The following is a 23,110-nucleotide window of genomic DNA, read 5'->3' on the forward strand; positions in this document are numbered from 1 at the left end:
CAAAAATAGTAACACTTTAATTAATGTAAGTGAAATTTAAAAAGCTTTCATGTAACCTGAAGAAAAATTACTAAAAACCATGTATATGTGTGTGTATGTATATATCCATCTATCTATCTATCTAACTATATATATACACACACACACACATACATATAAATGGTTTTATAAATATAAGGCACATACCGGGAATTCCTTAGTAGTAGTACAGATTTTTCCTGCCCATGACTCTGTTCATCCTTTTACTGCTTGTATTTGAGTAGATACACTTAGAAGCTTAAAAATGAATTGGTTAGCAAAGTTCAACAGTGCTATCCCAGATATTAAGGGCACTGACTTACCTTCACAGTTTCCAAGTCTCCAGCTTTAGATGCCTCTAAGAGTCGATAGTCAACATCAGAAGTACGTATAGGTGTACTCTCTGCATAAAAGGAAGGAAAGAACTCATATATATATATATATATATATATATATATATGTATATATATATATATATCTCCAAACTCAAATATTCCAACTGCATTCATTTTGGAAACAAAAATGGTTCTTGAGGGATCGCAAAGTAGTTCAGGAGGGAAAATCATTTAGTTTGGTTTTACTAAATGTTGTAGCACACCTTTGCCATAAATTTGTTATATAAACCTAGGGAAGCCACACAACTTTCAGTACTTAATGTTTAATTTTTCTATGTATGTATGTATGTATGTATTTATTTTTTGAGACAGTTGCTCTGTCACAAAGGCTGCAGTGCAGTGGCGTAATCACAGTTCACTGTAGCCTCAACCTTCCAGGCTCAACCAATCCTCCCCACCTCAGCCCCCGAATAGCTGAGACCACAGGTGTACACCACCATGCCCAGCTAATTTTTGTATTTTTTGTAGAGATGAGGTTTCACCGTGTTGCCCAGGCTGGTCACAAACTCCTGGGCTCAAGTGATCCTCCTGCCTCAGCCTCCCAAAGTGCTGGGATTACAGATGTGAGTCACTGCACCCAGCCTTGATTTTTCTTGTAGTCTCAATGTACTACTCTTAAAGTCAGAATCATCTTGGAGTCAGAATCATCAAGTATAATCAGTGAGCAGAAAAGGGCTACTAAATACAGACATTTGTTTAATTCACATTTATTGAATGGCTTTAGGAAAATGCAACTTTCAATGTTTGTATAATTGGAGGTATGACAGCAATGCTAAATAGAATATAATTAAATTGAGCTGTTAGGTGTAGAGGCTAACAAATGAGTTATTATTTTGATTAATCCAATATAAATAAACTGAAAATTCATTTCACATTGACCCAAATAAAGTAAGTTTTTAAAGAAAACAATTTATACTATGTCAACCAAAAGTATGTTTATGTACATGAAGTGTGGCTTTTAGAATGAGCACACAGACGTAACACAAAAGGATGGCACTCCAGGAGGCCTACATTTTAGACTGGGCTCTATAATCTACAACTTTGGACAAATCATGTAACAGCTCCGTTTTTGCCCTTAGCAAGTGAGTGCTGAAAACCTTTCAGATCGAAGACCGCGTTACCTTATGGTCAGAGACATCTATTTTGAGCCCACTGTCCAAGTGGGAAGATCAAGTGATGCTATGAAGAGGTTTTACATTTCAGGAGAGAGTGGCTTTCACAGAATAAGTTATGACGATTCTTCAGTAAAAGATAAACTACTTATTTGATCATAATAGCAGGTAGAATGCTGAGGTTAAGGGAGGGAAAAAGACAGTGTTTCACATAACAAAGTAAATCTTTGAATTATTTTAAAGAGTGATATTACATTTTAGTTTGCGGAACTGTCGAGGAAAGGAACCAAATCTCGCTCATCTTTATACTCCTTTTCATACAGAACATTCTGAAAGCATTTGCTGGACTGATTTCCACTATGTACTGGGCTCAATGTGTCTGTCAAATCAGCTCTTTTTTTGGCTGCTCTTATTCTGTTCTTTCATGTCTCATTAGTCTCCATTATAAGTGTGCACATACACTACTGCATTTATAGGTAAGATGCTGTGTGTATATTATGTCTCTGTGACAGTGATTCTGGAATTGACAAAATTCACTGATATGTCCTTTCAATATCTACAGGTAATATTTTTAGTTTATCATTTCAACAAAATAAAGAGACAATTATTTTATATATATAGAGTTATGACAGTATTTTTAGATGATAGCACTTTAAGGATACATTTAATACGGCTAAATTTTTGAAATCTAAGAACTATTTGAAATTGGAACACATATCTTGATGCAGACTGTCTACTAAAGAGTATAATTTTCCAATCAACCAAAAAGTCTTAAGCAAATATAAGAATGCTTCTGGAACTACGAGAAAAGAATTATTAGTCCTGGTTAAAGAAGAGAAAGTAAAGATGTTTAAAACATTGGTTAATTACTATATAGACTTTAAAGACCTGCACCTATTATAAACCTTGAATAGGCCTAGGATAGACTTATTTTTAGAACTAATGTGAAAAATGTTATTAGATGAAATGACTTATATACAGCCCAGGAACTTTGTACAAAGTGATGCACAATTTAAAAAGATATAAAAAATGAAATTAAAAAAGGAACATGAGTGAAAGAGTAGCTGGTATGCAAAGTACTATATTAGTAAAATTCTTTATAAGTATGCTGGGTTTGTTTATATGACATTTATTTATGTATTTGTTTAGTTCTTTCTTTTTTTAGAGACGGGGTCTCAGTATATTGCCCTGGCTGGTCTTGAAATCCTGGGCTCAAGCGATCCTCTTGTCTTAGCCTCCTAAGTAGTTGGGACCACAGGCATGCACCACCATACCCGGCTAATTTTTAAAAAGTTTTTTTGTAGAGACAGGGTTTCACCATGTTGCCCAAGCTGGTCTTGAACTCCTGAGCTCAAGCAATCCTCCCACCTTAGCCTCACAAAGTACAAGGATTATAGGAGTGAGCCACCATGCTCAGCCTGTAGAACATGAAATTATAGTCACCTAGAATCAGAGATTAAAGATGGGCTTCTTATTTTGTCTCCAATCTTATTCTGACTCATTAGAGTTTTTAAAAAGTTGGAAGCGCTAGAAGGCAGCCTATTTTTAAAAACATCTTTTATAGACTGGTAGTTTGGTCAGTGTTAGACTATTGGACTGGCAACAGGTCTTAGTGGCTTATTTCAATGTGCCACTGTAAATGGTGTTTCAGTGTTTAATTTAGCTATCATAAGCCTAATCTTTACTTGTGTAGATGAAAGTAATGCTTTTCCCACACTGGGTTATACAATCACAAGAATTCAGGTCAAGATCGAACTTAAATGACCAAAATAACTGTCTGTGGTGCTAGAAATAGTGTTATCTGTGCTATTATGGTAGCCATTAGCCATGTGTGACTACTGAATACCTGAAATGTGGCTAGTGTAACTAATGGAAGGATTTTCCATTTTATTTAATTTTAATTAGTTTAAATGTAGCCAGATGTAGCTAGTGGCTACCATATTGGAAAGAGCAAGTCTAGAGAAAGAAATCAAATCTTTTGAAATAATGTTTTAAAGTGCTAATTCATAAAAAGCTGCTTGTTTTCTTTACATTGATGTTAGTTTTGACATAAATATTGCCAGCAGTTTATAATGAAAAGTTTATTAATGTAAACTCTGGCAATTACAGACTTGGGAGTTGAAAGTGCAGGTTTCTAAAGTAGATCTCACATCTGGTATTAACAAGTGTATTTAAGTGAATCTCATAAAATATTATCCAGAATATACATCTTATTTGACTGATATTAATACATTCTTTCAGAAGTCATTATAGATATAACCTGATATTGGATTACTAAATGATAACTAAAAAGTTTAGCTAAAACATGGTCCATAGTCTACGGAGACATACAAATTCCTGGTAAAAATATTAGTTTAAAAACTTATATCCTATTTCAAATAAGAAACAATTCCCATTACAAAAAAAAAATAAATAACCTTTTGGATGGCAAAATTTTCCTATATGTATTTTTTGTTTGTATTAGCTTTCCAGCTCAATAAAGAATTAAACTAAAAAGTTCTGCATGTTCCAAATTAAGCATTTAATTACTTATATAATGTCTTATTTCAAAAATCAATTTTAAAGCAGATTTATCAAAATAATCGAAGAAAAATATTTCATTTGTATTCAGTATTTAGTTTTATCTTTTGCGAGAACTCATATATTCTAACTGCATTCAGTTAGAAGACATTTTAAAAGCATTACATGGATCTAATATGCTTGATTTATTCAATACTTTCTTCTCCATTTTGTTAATTATCTCTAAAAACTATGCACATAATTTGATGCAAAGCTATGTGTTTGCCTGATTTATGGTTAAAACGTACAAAAACTAAAATTCGGTACTAAGTGATTCTCAGTAAAATGAGAAAATTTAGAAATTTTAACAAAATAAACAACTTTTAGAAATTATTAGAATTTACTGAGAGGGAAGAAATATTTCCTAGGCAAGGAGTAATATCTTCTTTAAGCAAATGTTCTATCACTCTATAGAAACAGGAAGTCAAAGTCTTTTTTTTTTTTCTTTTTTGAGTTCGAACTTGAAATTTATAACAGGAAATTTCATTTGTTTAGCTGGATCTTATTTATAATAGGAAATTTCATTTGTTCAGCTGGATCTTATTTTGATAGTGAAGACACGCTAGATAGATTTCCTTCTAAATCTTCCCGCCTAAAGATCACCATTAAAGCTGAAGTAGAATGATCCCTATCTACGAACGACCTAGCATGAGGAAAATAAATCCTCATCAATAGTTTTCACAGTGTTGTACAATTAGTTTTATTATGCTATTTAGCTCTGATCTACCTATAATAACAAACACATATCATGATCTCTACAAGCTCTGGAAGGGTCCCTGTTGCATCATATAGCAGTGATTCTCGACTGGGCTGTATTTCTTTCTTTTTTTTGAGACGGAGTCTCGCTCTGTCACTCAGGCTGGAGTGCAGTGGCGCGATCTCAGCTCACTGCAAGTTCCGCCTCCCAGGTTCACGTAATTCTCCTGCCTTAGCCTCCCGAGTAGATGGGACTACAAGAGCCCGCCAGCATGCCCAGCGAACTGACTGGCCTGTATTTCTTGGGGTCCTTGTAGAAATTTGTGGGGTCATGTTTTGTCTTCTAATACAGTCATGTCCAATCTATTTACATAAGAATTATAAATTATTTTATTGTAACTTATTGTAATTTTCCCTTTATATTATAGTTAGGGCTTTTTTTTTTTTTTTTTTTTTTTTTGAGATGGAGTCTCGCTCTGTTGCCCAGGCTGGCTGGAGCGCAGTGGCGCGATCTTGGCTCACTGCAACCTCCGCCTCCTGGGTTCCAACGATTCTCCTGCCTCAAGCTCCCAAGTAGCTGGGATTACAGGCACGCGCCACCACACCTGGCTAATTTTTTTTACTTTTAGTAGAGATGGGGGTTTCACCATGTTGGCCAAGCTGGTCTCGAACTCTGACCTCGTGATCCACCTGCCTCATCCTCCCAAAGTGCTGGGATAACAGACGTGAGCCACTGCGCCCAGCCTAGTTAGGGCATTTATATAGATTTCTGGAAAGGTCCCTATACAGTTAGGTCATACTATCTATGAATTTCACTTGTGAATATTAAAGAAGATGTCATAAGACATTCTTTATAAAAAGCGGGCACTGCACCTGATAGAGTTAAGAACTACCAGACTGTAGGTAGAAAAAAGTAACCAGAACTTCTGATTCCTAGTCTACAGCCTTCTACATTTTACTCTTCTGGTTTGTCATTTCATTCCACAGCAGATATAATTCACAGACAAAATTAAACGGTTCGGAAAGAGGTTAATTACACTAAATTTCTTTTGATTATAGTTCATCATTTTGTCAGTAGGTAGACTGTGTTACTTCCTCTAGTTTTGGGACTTAGGAAGCCAATATCTATTTTCTTACCAGTTTATGTTTAAAATATCTAACACCATACCAGGCAGACACTGAAACATTTGGCAAGATTTTATATATATGTATTTTTATTATTTATGTATTTATTTATTTATTTTTTGAGACAGAGTCTTGCTCTGTCACCCTGGTTGGAGTGCAGTGGCATGATCTCGGCTCACTGCAACCTCCGTCTCCCGGGTTCAAGCGATTCTCCTACCTCAGCCTCCCAAGTAGCTGGGGCTACAGGCATGTGCCACCACGCCCAGCTAATTTTTCTATTTTTAGTAGAGACAGGGTTTCATCATGTTGGCCAGGACGGTCTTGATCTCCTGACCTCGTGATCTGCCCGCCTCGGCCTCTCAAAGTGCTGGGATTACAGGCGTGAGCCACCACGCCAGGCCTATAAATATATTAAGGCCAGAAAGAGAAAAGATAATTTTATAATAGTGTCATGAAGAATTTTAAAAGTATGTCAGAACATTACACAGGTAAGAACAATTAATTAAATGTCATTACCATATGAATCATTTATAATTTTCTCTATTTGATAGATTTTATAGCTACCATAATTCCACACTGTTTATATGAGTTTTAAGTCATCTTTGATCAGAACACTCATGAGTCAGGTTTTCAATTTAAACCTAAAAAAATTAAAAGCTGTATTTGCTTCCTTCCCATGACACCTAACTTACCCTACCTAAAAAGGGAGATGGGGAAGGCCACAGGCTAAATTGCAAGAAAAGGCATGAGAAAATCTACAGGCAAAGTAAACACTGCAAAGTTTGTCTGTGTATTTCAGCAGGAATGGAAGAGAAAACATAAAAAGCCCTGTTGGTCTATTTTAACTCACCACTCAGAATCTGCTGCACTGCTTCATTGCCCATCTGTGCTGCTGTGAAGCCTTGTAAGGAGATGATGGAGGGGTCAGAGCCGTAACTCAGCAGAAGGCGGCAGGTCTGCAGGTGGCCTGCTAGGGCGGCTCTATGCAAAGCAGTCTGACCAAGGGTGTCCAGTGCATTCATCTGAAAAACCATTCGGTGGGCACATGGAATTGAGCATCTAGTTTAGTTTCCTTTTACATCTTAGAAAATACATTCGTATGAAAACAATCAACTTTCAAAGCTTTTAAAAAGTCTCATAGATATTATTAACTTTTGCTCACTGATTCTGAAGAACTATCTTTTTAGTTACCCTTCCCTGATCACCTTACTGAAAATTACAACATGCCGTCCCTTCCCTGAATGACCATTTTCCTGACTATTTCTCATTTCCTGCTACTCCCTTCAACTACTAGACTGTAAGGTCTATGGAGGGAGCAACTCTGGTCTGGTATTTACTGCTTGCCACAATGAAGACGCTCACCAAATTCTTCTGAATGAATGGATTTTACCAAACTTTTCCCCAGAATATAAAGACAACAGAATATGTAAGCGAAGACTCTCAAAGTAGTTGATTATATTTCTTTTCTAATTTAGATAATAAAGCTAATTATATTATCTTAACTGAATTACAAGCACATTTAATCAAAAAAATGATTTGAGGATTCAAACACTCCTTTTTAAAGCTTTGAAGAGTTACACACAGGAAGAAGAATCATTTAGCTAATTGTGAGACTGCTTAAGACAATGTGAAACACTGGGATCATGTTCTTAACCTGGTCAAACCTGACTCATCTTATCTTCCAGCAGACCCTAATCAGCACCCTGTACTCCAGTCAGACCAAAGTCCATGTTCATGTGCTTGCTGCTCTTTTCGGAGAAACCCTTCTTTCTGCCTTTCTGGCTTCTGAGATCCAGTGTAAGTCTCCTCATCTCCAAGAAGTCTTCCTTGATTTCTTGAAGACTTTGATTACTCCTTTTCTGAACATCTATGTCAATTTAGCACTTAACTGTCTTATAAAATTTAATACTGGGGTAGTTTTTGTTTGAGTTAAACTAAGGTTATTGAGAATATAAGTGCATGTTACAGACAGACTTTCCGGGTCCTCTAGAAAGGTCCTGCTAAAGGTACACAGTAAATTCTCAATTATATGCTGATTGATTATTTAAAGCATTTGTGTACACCCATCAAATACAAGATTAAGAAAAGAAAGGGTATTAGACAACTGGTCCCCCTGTCGCATCTTTCATCACTACCAGTAAGGCTGTTGTACTTACTCAGGAAAGGGTTCATATAAATTGTTGATGGTCTTTCACAAAACTCCCATGAAATACTAATATATTTAACTCTCACATTTGCCAGAAGAAAAATGACTGCTGATACACAGCAACAAAAAAGCACAGCCATTAACATTTATCAGTGGAAAACACAAGCTGCCAAACTAACTGGAGTTTTGATTTCTTTGTTACTTCTTCAGCACAGAAGAAAAACCTAAAATTGTGAACATTCAAATCATCAACATTTTTCTGGAAACTGGGTAAGAAACATACTAACTTATTCTATTATAGTTATGGGAACTCCCAATCCAGCTTGTTAAAGCATGGGAACATGATTTGATGTCACCAAAAATACTTTACGTTCAGCACTAAAGTGATTATTTTCACCAGGTTACAGAAACTGTCTCAAATAAAGAGACTGCTACATTTAATGTTACACCTCAACTGTGGTAATTAAATGCTTAAGACTGGCTTGACCTATCCATTCAGGAGTCAGAATAATGGATGTCTGGCAGTTCTGGAGGCAAAACATATTCCCACTTTTTCTTGTATCTAGAGACTGCAACCTTAGTGTATGTATTTTTATTTCTATCTGAGTAGCAAAAATGACTTCCCAGAAGATGAATAACTGAGTAAAACTATATAAAATCACAATGACATTTGGCCCAAAATGTTTAGGACATGAAATTATGATTCAAAAAATGCCACAACAGTTCTGGAAACCAGCAAGCAGACCACAAGAAAATGGCTGAGGGGAACCCTTCAATATTCTACTCAGTGTCAACAGCCTAGTCTCAAACAGCTAATCCTGAGGTCACTTCTCCCAAACTTAAAGCTATCATTGTCTACATCACTCATTTGGTAATTAATCACAAACTGTTCTGTGACATCTGTACTTACACCTTTAACTGTGAACATGTGTTTGTCTCAACCTAAAAGCGATTTCAAGTAAGCTGAGAGTTGAAAACAGTCTGTATTCTTTAGCTAGAGTGACATTGCATTTTTTTCCCCAAACCATGACACATTGAAAGTAAAAGTGAACAAATAAAAAAATTAACAGGCATTAATATATCTGTGATAGAAGAACAAATGACAGGTTCTCCAAGTATTATGAGAACCAAGTCCAAACTCTCCAACTGAGAATACGAAGATCTTGCTTTTCATTGTTTCCATTTTCTGTACCTTTCGGACTAACTAATCATGACTTCTGACTGTTTAATAAACAAACCTCTTTACTTCCCCGATTTTCAGTCCTTACTGAAAACGTATTGTTTGTATTTTGTCTATATATATTTATGTATTTAATTCCTGAACATTCCTAGCTGAAATTCTATTTTCTTCATGAAATTTCTCCAATCTTCCCCAGGCTGCCACCACCAATAGAAATAACTGTTTATTCCTCTGAATATAAATCGATCTATACTTCTCTTACTATATATACTACTTTCCAGTTCATATAGTAGTCAAATAGACTATGTTAGACAATTGTTAGATTTTAAGTTCCTTAAGAGAAGGATATTGATCAAATTCAAACTTTATATATCCTCCTAGCAGTAAGTACCATGCCTTGTATAAACAGATATTTGAAAATGGTTGGTAAGTGAATGACTCACAAGAGCAACAAATTAATAACTTCTGGTGATAAAAAATACTACTTCTGACATACTGTTCCGTATATTGAACAAACATTAGGAACTACTAAAATGTTCTCTATCTAACCAAAATGCATTCCTCCTTCGCTGGAAATTGAGGAAGAAGGGTAAATGCCAGTGTTTATAGAGTTGCTTAATATTGAAAATGAATTTGCTTTATCTGTAATCAAAATATAATTTAAATTGATCCTAATGTTTCTACAGGTGTTTTACAAGTATTCATCATTATCATCGGTGGTATGCATAGTTAAAGCACTTCCTGTGAGGAATGAAAGAGACAAATGAACACAATTTTAATTGTTAAACAGAATACTGACATAGTAATCAGTATTTTACTTGAAATGCTTTTTAATCCTTTAATGTGTTGTGAACTCACTACAGAGTATGGAACTAGATTTCGATTTGCTAGCTGAACTTGGGTGTACTATTTGTAAACATTCGTGTGGAAATTTAAAAGAAACAATCAAATTCCCTGAAAAGATTTACATATATATATATTATAATACCATAGATTATCTTTGCTTGTTTCAAGGGGTACTAATCTTGCTCACATGCCTTAAGAAATAAGAAACTGAACAAAACTGATTAGACTAGAGGGTGCCAATCCAATGAATGCCCGTACTCAACAGTGAGTCTTATTCATAATTATCCCTTTTTCATCCCCGAGACGGGACAGACCCTATCAGCTGCAGGTGGTATACTTCTAAGCCAAGGACACATAAAGTATGGGTTGTAAAAGACCACATTTAGGCCACAGAGAAATAATACAGAAACATCCAGTCTGCAGAAAGAAGAATGAAGCAGATGAACAAACACTGGCAGAGAAAAGAAACCATGCAACCTCAGAGAAAGAGAGACAGAGACAGGGAGCGACAGAGACACAGAAGTGGGGAAAGAGGGAGAAACAGGGAGAGAGAGGCATAGAGAATTGCAGCCAATGTACCTAACAGTTTCTAAATTCCTTGTTCTGGTCTTTTGTGAATCTCAGCTACAATGCTTACATATTATTTCTGGGAGATAACCATATGGGTTTCTCACAGAAGTAATAAACACATTTATATTAATATACATTTATATAAAATAGATTTCCATTTGTGTTTAATCTAGATTGAGTTGGTTTGTTACTGAGAACTAAAATGTCTCTGGGACACTTGCCCCTTTGGACTTTATTTTGGTATGATGAAACCTCAGATATTATTTGCACTGTAAAAGATACTTAAGATCTATAGTATCTTTAAAAGTACTTTAACATCTTTGGGCTAATAATCTACTTATCAATCTACCTCTAGAAAAGCATTAATAAAACTCTTATAATGGGCTGACACATCTCCCCAAGTGAGCAAAGCCTCGTGATTGCTTCTAAATGTGAGAAATAAGCCTATTAAATGTCAATTATTATGTCACAATATCTTCTTAAACACAATCTGTCAAATTAACACACACGAACATGAACTGTCAAAAAATTCCTTCATGTTTCACATATTTAACAGATACACATAATGACAAAATAGCTCTGCTTTATATATGAAAAAATGCATTTATGAATTAAACTTCTTGAATACCATATGCAGTTGGGGCATAAGTTTTCTTAATAATGAGAGCAGACAATTCACTACTGATAGAATGCAGAATGCTAGGGCAGACTAACCATAATAAAGGAAAAATTGCTACATGGAGGATAAAATCTTCATGTCTTTCCTATTTAGACTCTATAGTACTCCCAAAAAGCAGAGGATAATAAATTACTGATTTTTTTTTAAGGTACAAAAGTTTACTCCTAGTAAATGAGGATTTTTCAGATGAATTGGTTAATGCTCAAATGTTTTTATAACTCTCCTTTCCTTACTAGCAATTTGTTTTCATTATAATGTTTTGCTGAATATTGCCCCCTTCCCCCTCTAGAGCCACAGCCATCCTCCACCTTGCTCTGGGTCCTGAGAAAATCACTTCTATGAACCACATCAACAGACTCTTTTGGTCTTCACTGTTTTGATGAATTTGGCCATGGGCACTGGGAGGAGATGGGGGGCACTGGGAGGAGATGGGGGGCACTGGGAGGAGATGGGGGGCACTGGGAGGAGATGGGGGGCACTGGGAGGAGATAGAGGACAGCAGGACAATGAAGAGTAAGATTAGATACATCCTATGATCAAAGGCTACAGGTGCTGCCAGGTGGCCTTTTCCATATAGCTACCATCTTCCAGTGCCAAGAACCTCCTTTCCCTTGTCCCTTCAGAGCAGAGATGATCACACCTCCCCCTTTGCTGCTAGTACAACCTCATTCCTTGCTGCTTTCCTTGAACCTTGCCCACATGTTTGTATATAATTCCTTTATTAAACTTTCATCAAATTACCCACTTTAAGTGTGCAGTTTATTGCCAAGACCCTAACTGATATACCTCTCTACTTCTATCTCCCTAGAATGTCTCCTTCAAAAGCTACCAAAGCCCTCATTTAAAAACTGTCTAAGTAAATGCCCCAGTCTGCCTTGATTTCTCTCTATGGCACTGGTCACCTGCTCCTTCTTCATACTCCCCCTGTACTCCACAGACAGTGTGACAGAACTTCCAGCTTTCTCTTCCCACCACTGCTCCATAAACATGGGCAATCCTCAAAGGATCTTTCCTTAACTCTCTTCTTTCCATGCTTTCTCTACCAGGGACCCTACTCACTCCCAAAATATAGAATCACTATGTCAATTATCAGTAGATCTTTCTAATCTTAAACTCTTTTATACTCTAATGTTGTCTTTCCAACTGCTGGTTTTATTAAATGTCTTTCTATAATATCAACTTCAAGTAGAAAATCATTATCATGGCATAGGAAACCAGTGTTTCTCTGTAGCTTTCTTACTTCCATTAATTGCACCACTATTTTCAAAGTCCACTCTAACACCCAATTCATTTCCAGGTAATACAATTATTCCTTCATAAGTGGCTTTTATCTTTCTCTTCCTTCTTCATTACTAATGATGCTAAATTGATTCGAGACTGAAGTCAAGTTTGGTAACTGCATTAACTTTCAAACTGGTTTTTCCCACGGTGTCTAGTAGAGTCTTGATTATTTTCCATGCCAGTATTTATTGAGTTAGTGGATCAAACCCAATTATGAAGGGATTAGATACGTGTCTTACAAAATTTAGATAATTAAAGGGAAATACACAGTACATACATGTTTGAAAAGACAAATGTGGAAAAAAATGCTCATATTCACAAAAAACCAAAACATTATCTGTGTGTTAAGCACTATACTACATATTTATATACATACGCTCATTTGATTAAAAAAAAAAACAAACCTGTAGGGAGGTTGCTTCACATATCACTGATTAGTCAATTGAGACTCAGGGAAATTTAGTCCAAGGCCATAAAACTAGAAAGCGGAGGATTCTAAACTCAAAAGCATGCTTGTCTAGGTAATGTATGGCATACATTTAGTTTAACAGCAAACCTGAAGTTTGTATGTATTATCAGGCTTTGGGCAAAAGAATGTTTTGATTTATAAAAATATTACTAAGTTCTGTCAAAGGAAGACAAATTACTTAATTAGGTCTTCATCCCAAATTCTTCTGCCTTGCCTGAGAAATTGACTTATCAGGAGTAGAGGAAGGCAGCAGGGTGGCAAAAGCAGTGGAAGACGGCTGAATCCTAATTAAAAACTGGTGCTGCTTGTTCAGAAGGTGCTTCTAGAATCAGATGGAAACCATGAGTTGCCTGAAAATCATACAGAAACCATGATTTCCCTCAGAAAGAAATACTATACAAGCAAAAATGGGAGCCCAACAATAGCTAAATGAGTTTCTTACAGGTAGTTTTTTACAAACACATTAATCACCAGATACACCAACCATGAGGAACAACATCCTGCCTTGGGATGGTGGAAAAAGTAAATAGGAGTTGTTGTGGCATTTGATATCTACTGATAGCAATTGATATCTATGGGTTCATAACGCTGATTAAATATACCTTTCCTCTTTTTTAAGTGCCCACTAGTAAGTGTTATCAATGTAGCTGAACTATAGTGGAAAGACTAGGGTGAACACACAAGTCTAGAAGTTCTTCTACATCATTGACAGGGCTGTTCACAATTATTCATGCCCTACTGATGAACTAAGATGTTACTGATGAAAATGCATTGTGCACATGAAGGGCAAAGAAAGAGTGAGAACCACAGACCTAGAGAAAGGCTGACTAGAACAAGTCATAAGGTAATGTTATTTTTCATTGAACCTTTATAAAATAAAATGCCTGATGGGAGACAATAAACAGATACTATTTTCCCAAAATGAAGGGCATTATTCCTAATTTTTCAGGAGCATTACAAATGTCATTAGATATTTACAAAAACAGGTCAATGATAAATGTACAAAACTCATTAAGTGCAGCAGAAAGTTCACTTAGCTTAGTATTTTCTGCTTGAAAGAGCAACAAGGTGTTACTTACATAATAATGCAGTAGTCGTACCTACAAAATAGGTAATACAACGGTAGAACTCTGTTCCCTTTTATCCCACTTTGTCTTGATTTCATAAATTAAAAACAAAGCAGTGATATCCAAATTTTTAAATCACACACCCTCCAGGTAGCACATGTACCCTACAACTTAAAGTATAATAATAATAAATAAATTAAAAAAAAAAAAAAAAAAAAGTTTTGAGAACACTTAATATATGTATATGAATTTCTTTGTAAATTATAACCAAGAAGTGCCATACTATTATAAAACTTATACAAAGAGAATTTATGAAGGATGAGAAAGAGATGAAGTAATTAAAATTTAAAAAGATTTTATGATTATTATTTTTTGAGATACAGTACTGCTTTGTCACCCAGGCTAGAGTGTAGTGGCATGATCACAGCTCACTGCAGCCTCAACCTCCCAGGCTCAAGTGATTTTCCCACCTCAGCCTCCTGAGTGGCTGAGACTACAGGCATGCGCCATCACATTTGGCTAATTTTTTTTTATTATTTGTAGAGACAGGGTCGGCCTATGTTGCCCAGCTAGTCTCAAAATCCTGGGCTCAAGTGATCCTCCTGCCTCGGCCTCCCAAAGTGCTGGGATTAAGGCATAGGCTATGACGCCCATCCAAAACATATTTTAATCACTAATGCTAGAAAATACCCACTGACTATAGTTTAAACATTTAACAAAATATTATAAAAATTGTGATATTAGGAATTTGAGGGTTTAATTTTAGGTTCATTTTATTTTTCTTTTCTTTAGAGATAGAGTCTTGCTCTGTTGCCCAGGCTGAAGTGCAGTGGTATGATCATATCTCACGGCAGCCTCAAACTCCTGGGATCAAGTGATCCTCCTGCCTCAGCCTCCCGAGTGGCTAGGACTATAGGTGCACACCACCACAACTGGCTAATATTTTACTTTGTTGTAGAGATAGTGTCTTTCTATGTTGCCCAAGTTGGTGTCAAACTCCTGGCCTCAAGCAATCCTCCTGCCTTTGCCTCCTAAAGCTCTGGGATTACAGGAGTGATTACAGGCCACCACACATGGCTCTAAGTTCATTTTTGATAATTAGTTTGAATGGCTGTATTAGTTGAAAAGATTTCATACAGATATATGGAGCCAATGAAATAAATGCATTATTAACTATGCCTACTCAATCACAATGCTTATTTTTAATGTAATTTACTAATTATGCTAAGGTTTTCATTGAAATTCTATAGTAAAATTCCATCTTTACTGATGTTCTTGCAAAGTTATTAGGAAGTGTTGCCTTACAATGTGTTGAATAGATTCAAAATCTACCCTCAACCCAAATTAAGGAAGACTTTTGAACAGGTTAGAAAATTCTGTTTTTGTGTTTTTAAATTATGTAGATATGACAGCTGGGTGATTCATTTATATCATATTTCAGCAAAATCACAGAACAGTGAACATTTTCTAAAAATCTATTTTCAAAATGTTCTCTTCATTTTTTAAAGTTTCTTTTAAAAAAGCAGTTACTTTATCATTCACCTAAAGTGTGCAACTTTTACCTTTAAGGATCTGATTATGTTTCATTTTTAAAGGGTATCCATATACAAGTCATGGTCATTTGTCCTCAGAGAACTATTACCAAATTTTGAACCCCTTTATTTTCATTAAAAAGAGCACAACTATGACAACGCCTTAAAATACTACTTCACAAAATAACCAGACCACCTTTTTATGCTATAAAAGCATGTCAGGGTCACACTCCCTGTGTCCCTTGTCAGGGTCACTTCTCTGATCAAGTATGATATTTATAAAAGTTCTACCATTTAGGATAATATCCATAAATTCAACTCATTTGGACACATGTAAAGTCCACTATGCCAAAATATGCTGAAAGGGAACAAATGAGTGAGTTTGCCACTGTCAGTCCCTCGATACTAACAAGTCCTACTCTTCTTCAGGAACCCTTGATATCTGACATGAGTCAGACTGGCTGACACATGGACCTAGTGAGAGTGCTGGCATCATCTTTGTATTCAATATTGGTAAATACTAATTTCCTTATTCTTAAATAAAAATATTATAAATTGAAATGCTAGGATTTTTCCAATAGGGCATCTTGTATGCTCCATAGGGAGTCTGTACCCTACTTTGGAGACTACAGTTCTGAAATATACATTCTTGAGCATGAAAAAAATCTACAATTTCAAGTCACCTCTAAAAAACAACCAGTTTGCTTCTTTCCTCTCTTAAGTGCTTGACAAAGTTTCAGATTATACCATTCAGAAAATGCCAATAAAAATTATTAAATATGTCATATTTCTTTAGTGTAGAGGGTGAGAAAATTATCATTACAAATTTGAAAGCATACAATTTTTTTTTTTTTTGAGATGGAGTCTCGCTCTGTTGCCCAGGCTGGAGTGCAGTGGCCCGATCTCGACTCACTGTAAGCTCTGCCTCCCGGGTTCATGCCATTCAACTCCCTCAGCCTCCCAAACAGCCGGGGCTACAGGTGCCTGCCACCACGCCCAGCTAAGTTTTTGTATTTTTAGTAAAGATGAGGTTTCACCATGTTAGCCAGGATGGTCTTATCTCCTGATCTCGTGATCCACCTGCCTTGGCCTCCCAAAGTGCTGGGATTACAGGCACGAGCCACCACACCCGGCCACAAATGTTTGTTAGAATAAGTAGAGCTATTCTGATGCTATCATTTACAAAATTTATTTTCTGATAAACGATTATTCAAATGGTTGACTATCAAAATATATCAATATGTTATTAACTGAAAATAGTGTAAAGTTGAAATCTATTTCAAATGACTGTAGCTACATTTTATTGCTTTATAGAAGGGTGACATTAAAGGATCAAGAAACAGGTAACTTTTTATTAGAAACAAGATTTAAATCAGCTTTATAGGAGAATCTATGAATTTAAGTACAAACTAATAGTCCTTTATAAAATTAGTTTCTTCAGAAAAATCGGAGAGAGAGAAGCAGTGTTAAGAGCAGCTGGCTGCTCAGTGCAGACTCTGGCACTCTGCTCAGGTGTGTGCCTCACCTTGGCGCCATGCTTATGCAGAACTTCCATGACATCATTATGGGCTCTCTCTGCTGCAACATGCAGGGGAGTCATGAAACTACAGAAAAGAGAAAAGGAAAGGTAATTGTCTCTCTTTTATTGCATTTCCTTTTTAGAAACTGAACAACTCTTTCTGCAATTATACTTACTCTTTATTTTTTTCATTAACATTTGCTCCTTTTCTAAGTAACAATTCTGTCACTTGTTTTCGTTTGGGATGCAAAGAGGCCACAGCACAGTGCTATAAGGTAAACAAAACCAAGTTAATAAAATACACTTCTATATGTACAGTAGCTCTTGGAATTGAACAGCATCTGCTGACCATTAAAACACTGTTATCTCAGTGTATCAGAACATATGTATATGTTTTACATCACAGAGATGATCTGTATTCTTTCTATGTATAGTGGAAATACAAAACATAAGCGTTTAAACCAAGGTGAAATTATGCTCTTAGTTAAACATTAAGAGAGATCTTATTTCTTTTGGCTTAGCCAATAAATAAATATTCACTATATATTCCATGGAAAGCATCATAATACATATGCCTCTTCAAAGCTGCAGAAATCTATAACTAAGTTACTCAATCTTTCATTAGGCTATCAGCCACACAAGTCAGTATTTCTCAAGGTCTTCTACAGAGGTACTCCCACCACTACAGGAGAAGTTTATATGCCCAAGGATAAGCAAGAAAATGATATAACTGAAGAGGTTTAGAGAAAGAAATATTCTCAGAAATTTTATGTTTTACCATAATATTTTTACAACTTTTTTATTCTGCTTCATTTTAATATTTGTATTAAAATTTAAAAATAAAAAACTACTTACAACTGAATAAAATGAATACTCCAAAAAAGTGGGTCAGGTCTATTCCGTGGCTCTGAATATCTCCTAGCATAATACTGTGTAGCTTGAATCTATCTCAACCCTACTTTGAGAGACATGTATTTAAGTGTATCTATAGTTAGCCTATTTTGGTTTGGTCAATCGTTTAATGTTGTTTTATGCAGATACTGACTAAGGTTTGACCTCTTGTGTCAAATATATGTAAGAATATTAATTACATGTACTTAAGGTGTGTGATGCAGGCATCACATATGCTTAAATTCTGAATTTAGGAGCAATCACTAACCACTCTCTAGCTGAGCCTTAATGTGTCAATGACAAAGAAAATAAATCTTTCTGAAAGTGCATTTGAAGAAAACATGGATAGTTTTAAGAATAACTTGCATAGTATCAAACAAAAAATGCATGATCTTGCCATTTTCTACCATGAATATAATCAGTACTTTGAATACAATTACTCAAAAAGATAATGCAAGTATCTGAAAATATACTTTAATCTTCTACAGAAGGAAATCTAGTATTTATCTAGCAAACACAAGGAAAAAAAATTCTATTGGAAAATTGTATCTTGTATTTTATGAAAGCACTGGCCACAAAAGTGGATTTATTATAATGAGGTTGGGAAGACAAAGGTAAAACAATTTCCAAATCGAGGTTGAGCAAATGTCAATTCTCTCACCCATGAAAAGAATCATCCCCCAAACTAAGTTTAAAAATCAATGCAACCAAAATTAAAATGCAAATTCATGGCATTTCAGATACTAAAGTTACTTTAAGGTTTCTGAAATGAAAATCATATTTTGTGCTTACATTATTTCAGACCCAGGGAACAGATTAACAATAAAATCTTACCAGTGCAGTTTCATGAGACTGTGGTTGTTTGAAATTAATGATTTCCAGAGCAAGTGTTTTTTTAACTTTAGCTAAGTCTGCTTCTCTGGCTGCTTGTAGTAAAGAATGACCTTTAAATTCATCTGTCAATGAAACAATGGTTGACATAAAAAAAGATTTAAAATGTAAAAAATCCAGCATGATTATAAATAAGTAGGAATATTACTATTTTATGAATTTCTCTATTTTAGCAATAGCAGCAATGTGACAATATGATGATAAAAATGCAAAAGAGGATGTAGATTAATGAAAAATTGTGAAGTATTAATGCTCTGAAATAAGACTGTTTCACACTCTCAGAGTCATAAAAATACACCTATAAGATACTTATTGCAGCAAAATTTTGAAACAGGAAACCTAAATGTCCACCAAAAGGAAACCAGTTAAATAATCTGTGCGCACATATGCTGTAACACTTATTAGCTCTTACACAAGAGATAGGTCTACATACACCGACATGAAAATATACAGTGGTACACAAAAATTCAAAAAGGAAAGGACAGGCTGATGCATTTTTTTGTATTATCACTACTCTTGCTACTACTATTGCCACCATAAGTACACCATAAGTAATGGTGTAGAAAACATTTACAGAAATATTCACCAAAATATTAATGGTGATTAGGTCTTGACACAGAAAAGGAAAGGACTTAAAATATGGGAGAAAAGCGGAACTTGAACATTTTTCAAAGAACAATTAACAGTTTATTATTTTCATCAGCAGGTGAGAGATTTTTTTGAAAAGCTGTATCTAAATTAATTTCATGAATGAGAATCCAATATTCTTATTAAAAATGTCTTATCTTTGACAAACTTTACTTGCATTTTGATATGCCCACTTATTAACAAAATGCTGGAACTGTTTAAAGATGTAAATAACGTATGACCTAATACATTACACAACAATTTCAGACCCTCTCACATCCAGGTCTTTGAATCTGCATGGTACTGTATTTTTCCTTTTTTCCTTCCTCTACTCTCCTCTCCTCTGAGGGACCCAGGGACCCATCATATTTGCCCCCTCTCTCAAAAGACACAGAGAAAACACACACACAGACACACGTGCACATACATGCCTCATTACTACTCATCATTCAAGGTCTCAGTTCAGATACTCTGGGTGAGCTTTCCGGACCTTTTCCAGTATTGGGTTAGCATTCCTTCTTAAGCAGTCCACAGCATTTGCATTTAGCCTCATCATAGGACATATCACACTGTCATATCAGCTATGCTAATCTCATCACCTAGCACAGTGCTTGGTATATGGCAGGCAATTTATAATATGTGATAAGGCGTGAATGCTGAATATTTATAAAATAAGTCATTGCAGGGTCAGGAAAATAACATTTTTATATAACTTCTTCTTTAGAGGTTCTTTATCACTGCTAGATTGCTGAAAGTAAGGACTCTGAAACTTCAGAAACAAAAAACTAAGGTCAAATGAGATGAAAGTAAGCCAGTAGATTCAAATAACAAGACTGTAGATTTTCAGTGAAATGATAAAATGTGGGACCCATGGAGTGAGAGAATTATAAACTGTGAAATATATTAAGAATCAGGGGTCAGCCAACCACAGAGGAAGGTGGTGTTCTGAGAACTGATGTCTGGCAAAATGTATAGTTTTGCTGGAGTCAACAGTCTAGAGAAACGTAAACTTAGTGCAAATCATACTGGCCTTTTTGCTAATAACAAATATTGTATGAATATAAAGTGATAAGGGCATTTCTACCTTTTCAATTATGTACTCCTTTATGCTCCGAAAAGGTGGCTCAGAAAAAAATGAGCAAATTTACAAAAACATAAACAATAGACTGCAGTACTAGGAAAATTTAAAAACGATGATGCAATAATACAAGTAAACAGTATGATATTTTCTCAAATAACAATAAGTAAAATATTTCTTGTCTCTGCTCTTTAGAAAAAAAGTAAAGATTTCTGTCCAAATTGATTTTCAAATTTAAAATACTTCATTGAGAAATACTTAATATTAAAAAAAACCCTAGAGAATAAAAAAAAAATTATCAGCTATATAGTTGTCCTTCTAAATTTCTAAATGCAAAAGATTACATAAAGGTCTGTTTTGAAAACTTCAGGAAAGTTAAGTAAAGTGGTAAAACTGTAAATTACTCAAATTTACCCTGAATACTAATATTTATAAAATACATAAAAGCTTTTATCTCTAAATGTATTTTGAAACAAGAACAAAACCCAAACTACCCGGTTCATGTGGCTTCGTAAAAACAACCAATTAAAAAATAGACAAGAGGTCAGGAGCAGTGGCTTACGCCTGTAATCCCACCTAAGGATTTGGGAGGCCAGGGCGGCCTGATGGCTTGGGCCCAGGAGTTTGAGGCCAGCCTGGGTAACATGGTGAAACCCCGTCTCTACAAAACATACAAAAAAAAAAAAAAAATTAGCTGGACATGGTGGCATGCACCTGTAGTACCAGCTACTAGAGAGGCTGAGCTGGGAGGATCAACTGAGCCCTGCAGGTAGAGTCTCAGTGAGCTATAACTGCACCACTGCACTCCAGCCTGGGCAACAGAGCTAAACCCTGTCTCATAAGAAAAAGGAAAAAAAAAAAAAAAGACAAGTAACAGAAAAAAATGTGTGTAATAAAATGTTACAACTATAACTATGGGCATAATGAAAACACTGTTTTTCTTTGTTTCTTGTATATTCTTCTTTAAAGGAAATATGTAACTGTGAATGCCTAATATAAAGCAGTAGACATGATAATGAAAACTGCAGTTAGAGAAGGTCCGATTTTGTCAAATCCTTTTCTTCAGACAATTCCTTGGTAGAATCTTAGTTATCAAAACAAAGGGGATACTGAGAAAGTTGGAAAGAACTCTAAGCAGGTAACTACTCCCTTCATTAAACTAAAAATTTAGGTTAAATTTTAATGACTTCACTGGAATAAGATCAGTAAAATACAATGTAAAAACTTCTAATAATACTCATAATTTACAAAATGGCTGAAAAAAATCAAATGATGACATAAGAATAAAGCTGAGCCAGTGTCTAATCTAAGAAAGGAAATCAGAAAAAGATAAATTAATACACTTTGAGTTGAGTCAAATTCAAAGTCAATAAGCTTGTTGGGCACATACTATATGCCATGCACTGTGTTAGATTACAGGTAGGTAGATAAAGGCCCAAATATAAATAGCATCACACATTTTTACTAGGTAAAAAGGAATTGCACAGGGGCTAAGAGAAAGAAAAATAAAACCAAAGGTCTAAGAGTCAAAATTTCACTAGGAAGATAGAACATACAAACAGAAAAGCAAACTATGTAATGCAAGATAACATATGGCAAGAGACACCTGGGTAGGAGCGAGTAAATGAACTTCTGAAAGAATTCATTACAAGGACATCTGCCCAGTTACAATCTGGCTTGTGTTGGCCTGTAATCTAGTAGACGTCACCTATTTGAATACCAAAATAAGTTCAAATTTCCACTTAAACAAGATCAAAATTGTGGGGAACTGTTTCTGTTTTAATATAAACTAGTTTAAAACTTGTTTAAACATAAATAATGCTAGCATCATTTTGACTATGCCTTTTCCTTAAGAGAGAACTTAGCAAAGATTTTTCTCAGGTGTAATCATCTTGGAATCCTGGATATAAGACAGAATATAGACCACAGGATAACTTAAAAATGAGGTAGGTGACACCTAGCTTAATTTAAACCTGAAATGCCCACATGTAGAATTAAATGTCTCAGTATTTGATGTGAAACCATATATATGTGGTATCCTGAAGTATTCAGAATCCTGAATGAGATTCTAGAGTAGAAAAAGGACTTTAGGCAAAAACTAAGGAAATGTGAATAGAGTATGGCCTTTAGTTAATACTGTATCAATACCGGTTTATTAATTGTGACAAAGGTACTATATTAAAGAAAAATGTTAATAACAGGGGAAACTGGGTATGGAGTATACGAGAACTGGGTACTATCTTCATACACTTTCTGTATATCTTAAACTATGCTAAAACAAAAGTTTATTTAAAAAACATTTGCATGTATGTATTGGTAATATATTCAGAAGATGACCTCAACCAAATTATTTTAAAGATCTCACTTAGATATGGGCAAGTGATTATACTTGGGTCATAACACACATGGTAAATAAAAATATGATTATG

The 23,110-nt window shown here is 35.1% G+C and overlaps 1 protein-coding gene and 1 long non-coding RNA gene across 3 annotated transcripts in view; both read right to left on the reverse strand.

Annotated features, from left to right (window-relative positions):
- TNKS (tankyrase) overlaps nucleotides 1–23,110 on the reverse strand; it is a 227,584-nt gene that overhangs the window by 55,326 nt on the left and 149,148 nt on the right. For both annotated transcript variants that reach the window (XM_077942368.1, NM_001261281.1), the window contains 5 exon segments: nucleotides 18,920–19,041; nucleotides 17,371–17,462; nucleotides 17,201–17,279; nucleotides 6,756–6,927; nucleotides 342–421 (listed from right to left, as the gene is read on the reverse strand). In XM_077942368.1, the coding sequence (XP_077798494.1) occupies nucleotides 342–421; nucleotides 6,756–6,927; nucleotides 17,201–17,279; nucleotides 17,371–17,462; nucleotides 18,920–19,041 (545 nt within the window).
- Nucleotides 709–4,578, reverse strand: LOC144330700 (uncharacterized). The gene is made up of 2 exons (XR_013397079.1): nucleotides 2,869–4,578; nucleotides 709–2,731 (listed from the first exon to the last, which is right to left on the reverse strand). It is a non-coding gene; the product is annotated as an uncharacterized LOC144330700 (long non-coding RNA).

Source organism: Macaca mulatta, chromosome 8, assembly GCF_049350105.2.
Source record: "Macaca mulatta isolate MMU2019108-1 chromosome 8, T2T-MMU8v2.0, whole genome shotgun sequence".
Taxonomy (NCBI): Eukaryota; Metazoa; Chordata; class Mammalia; order Primates; family Cercopithecidae; genus Macaca; species Macaca mulatta.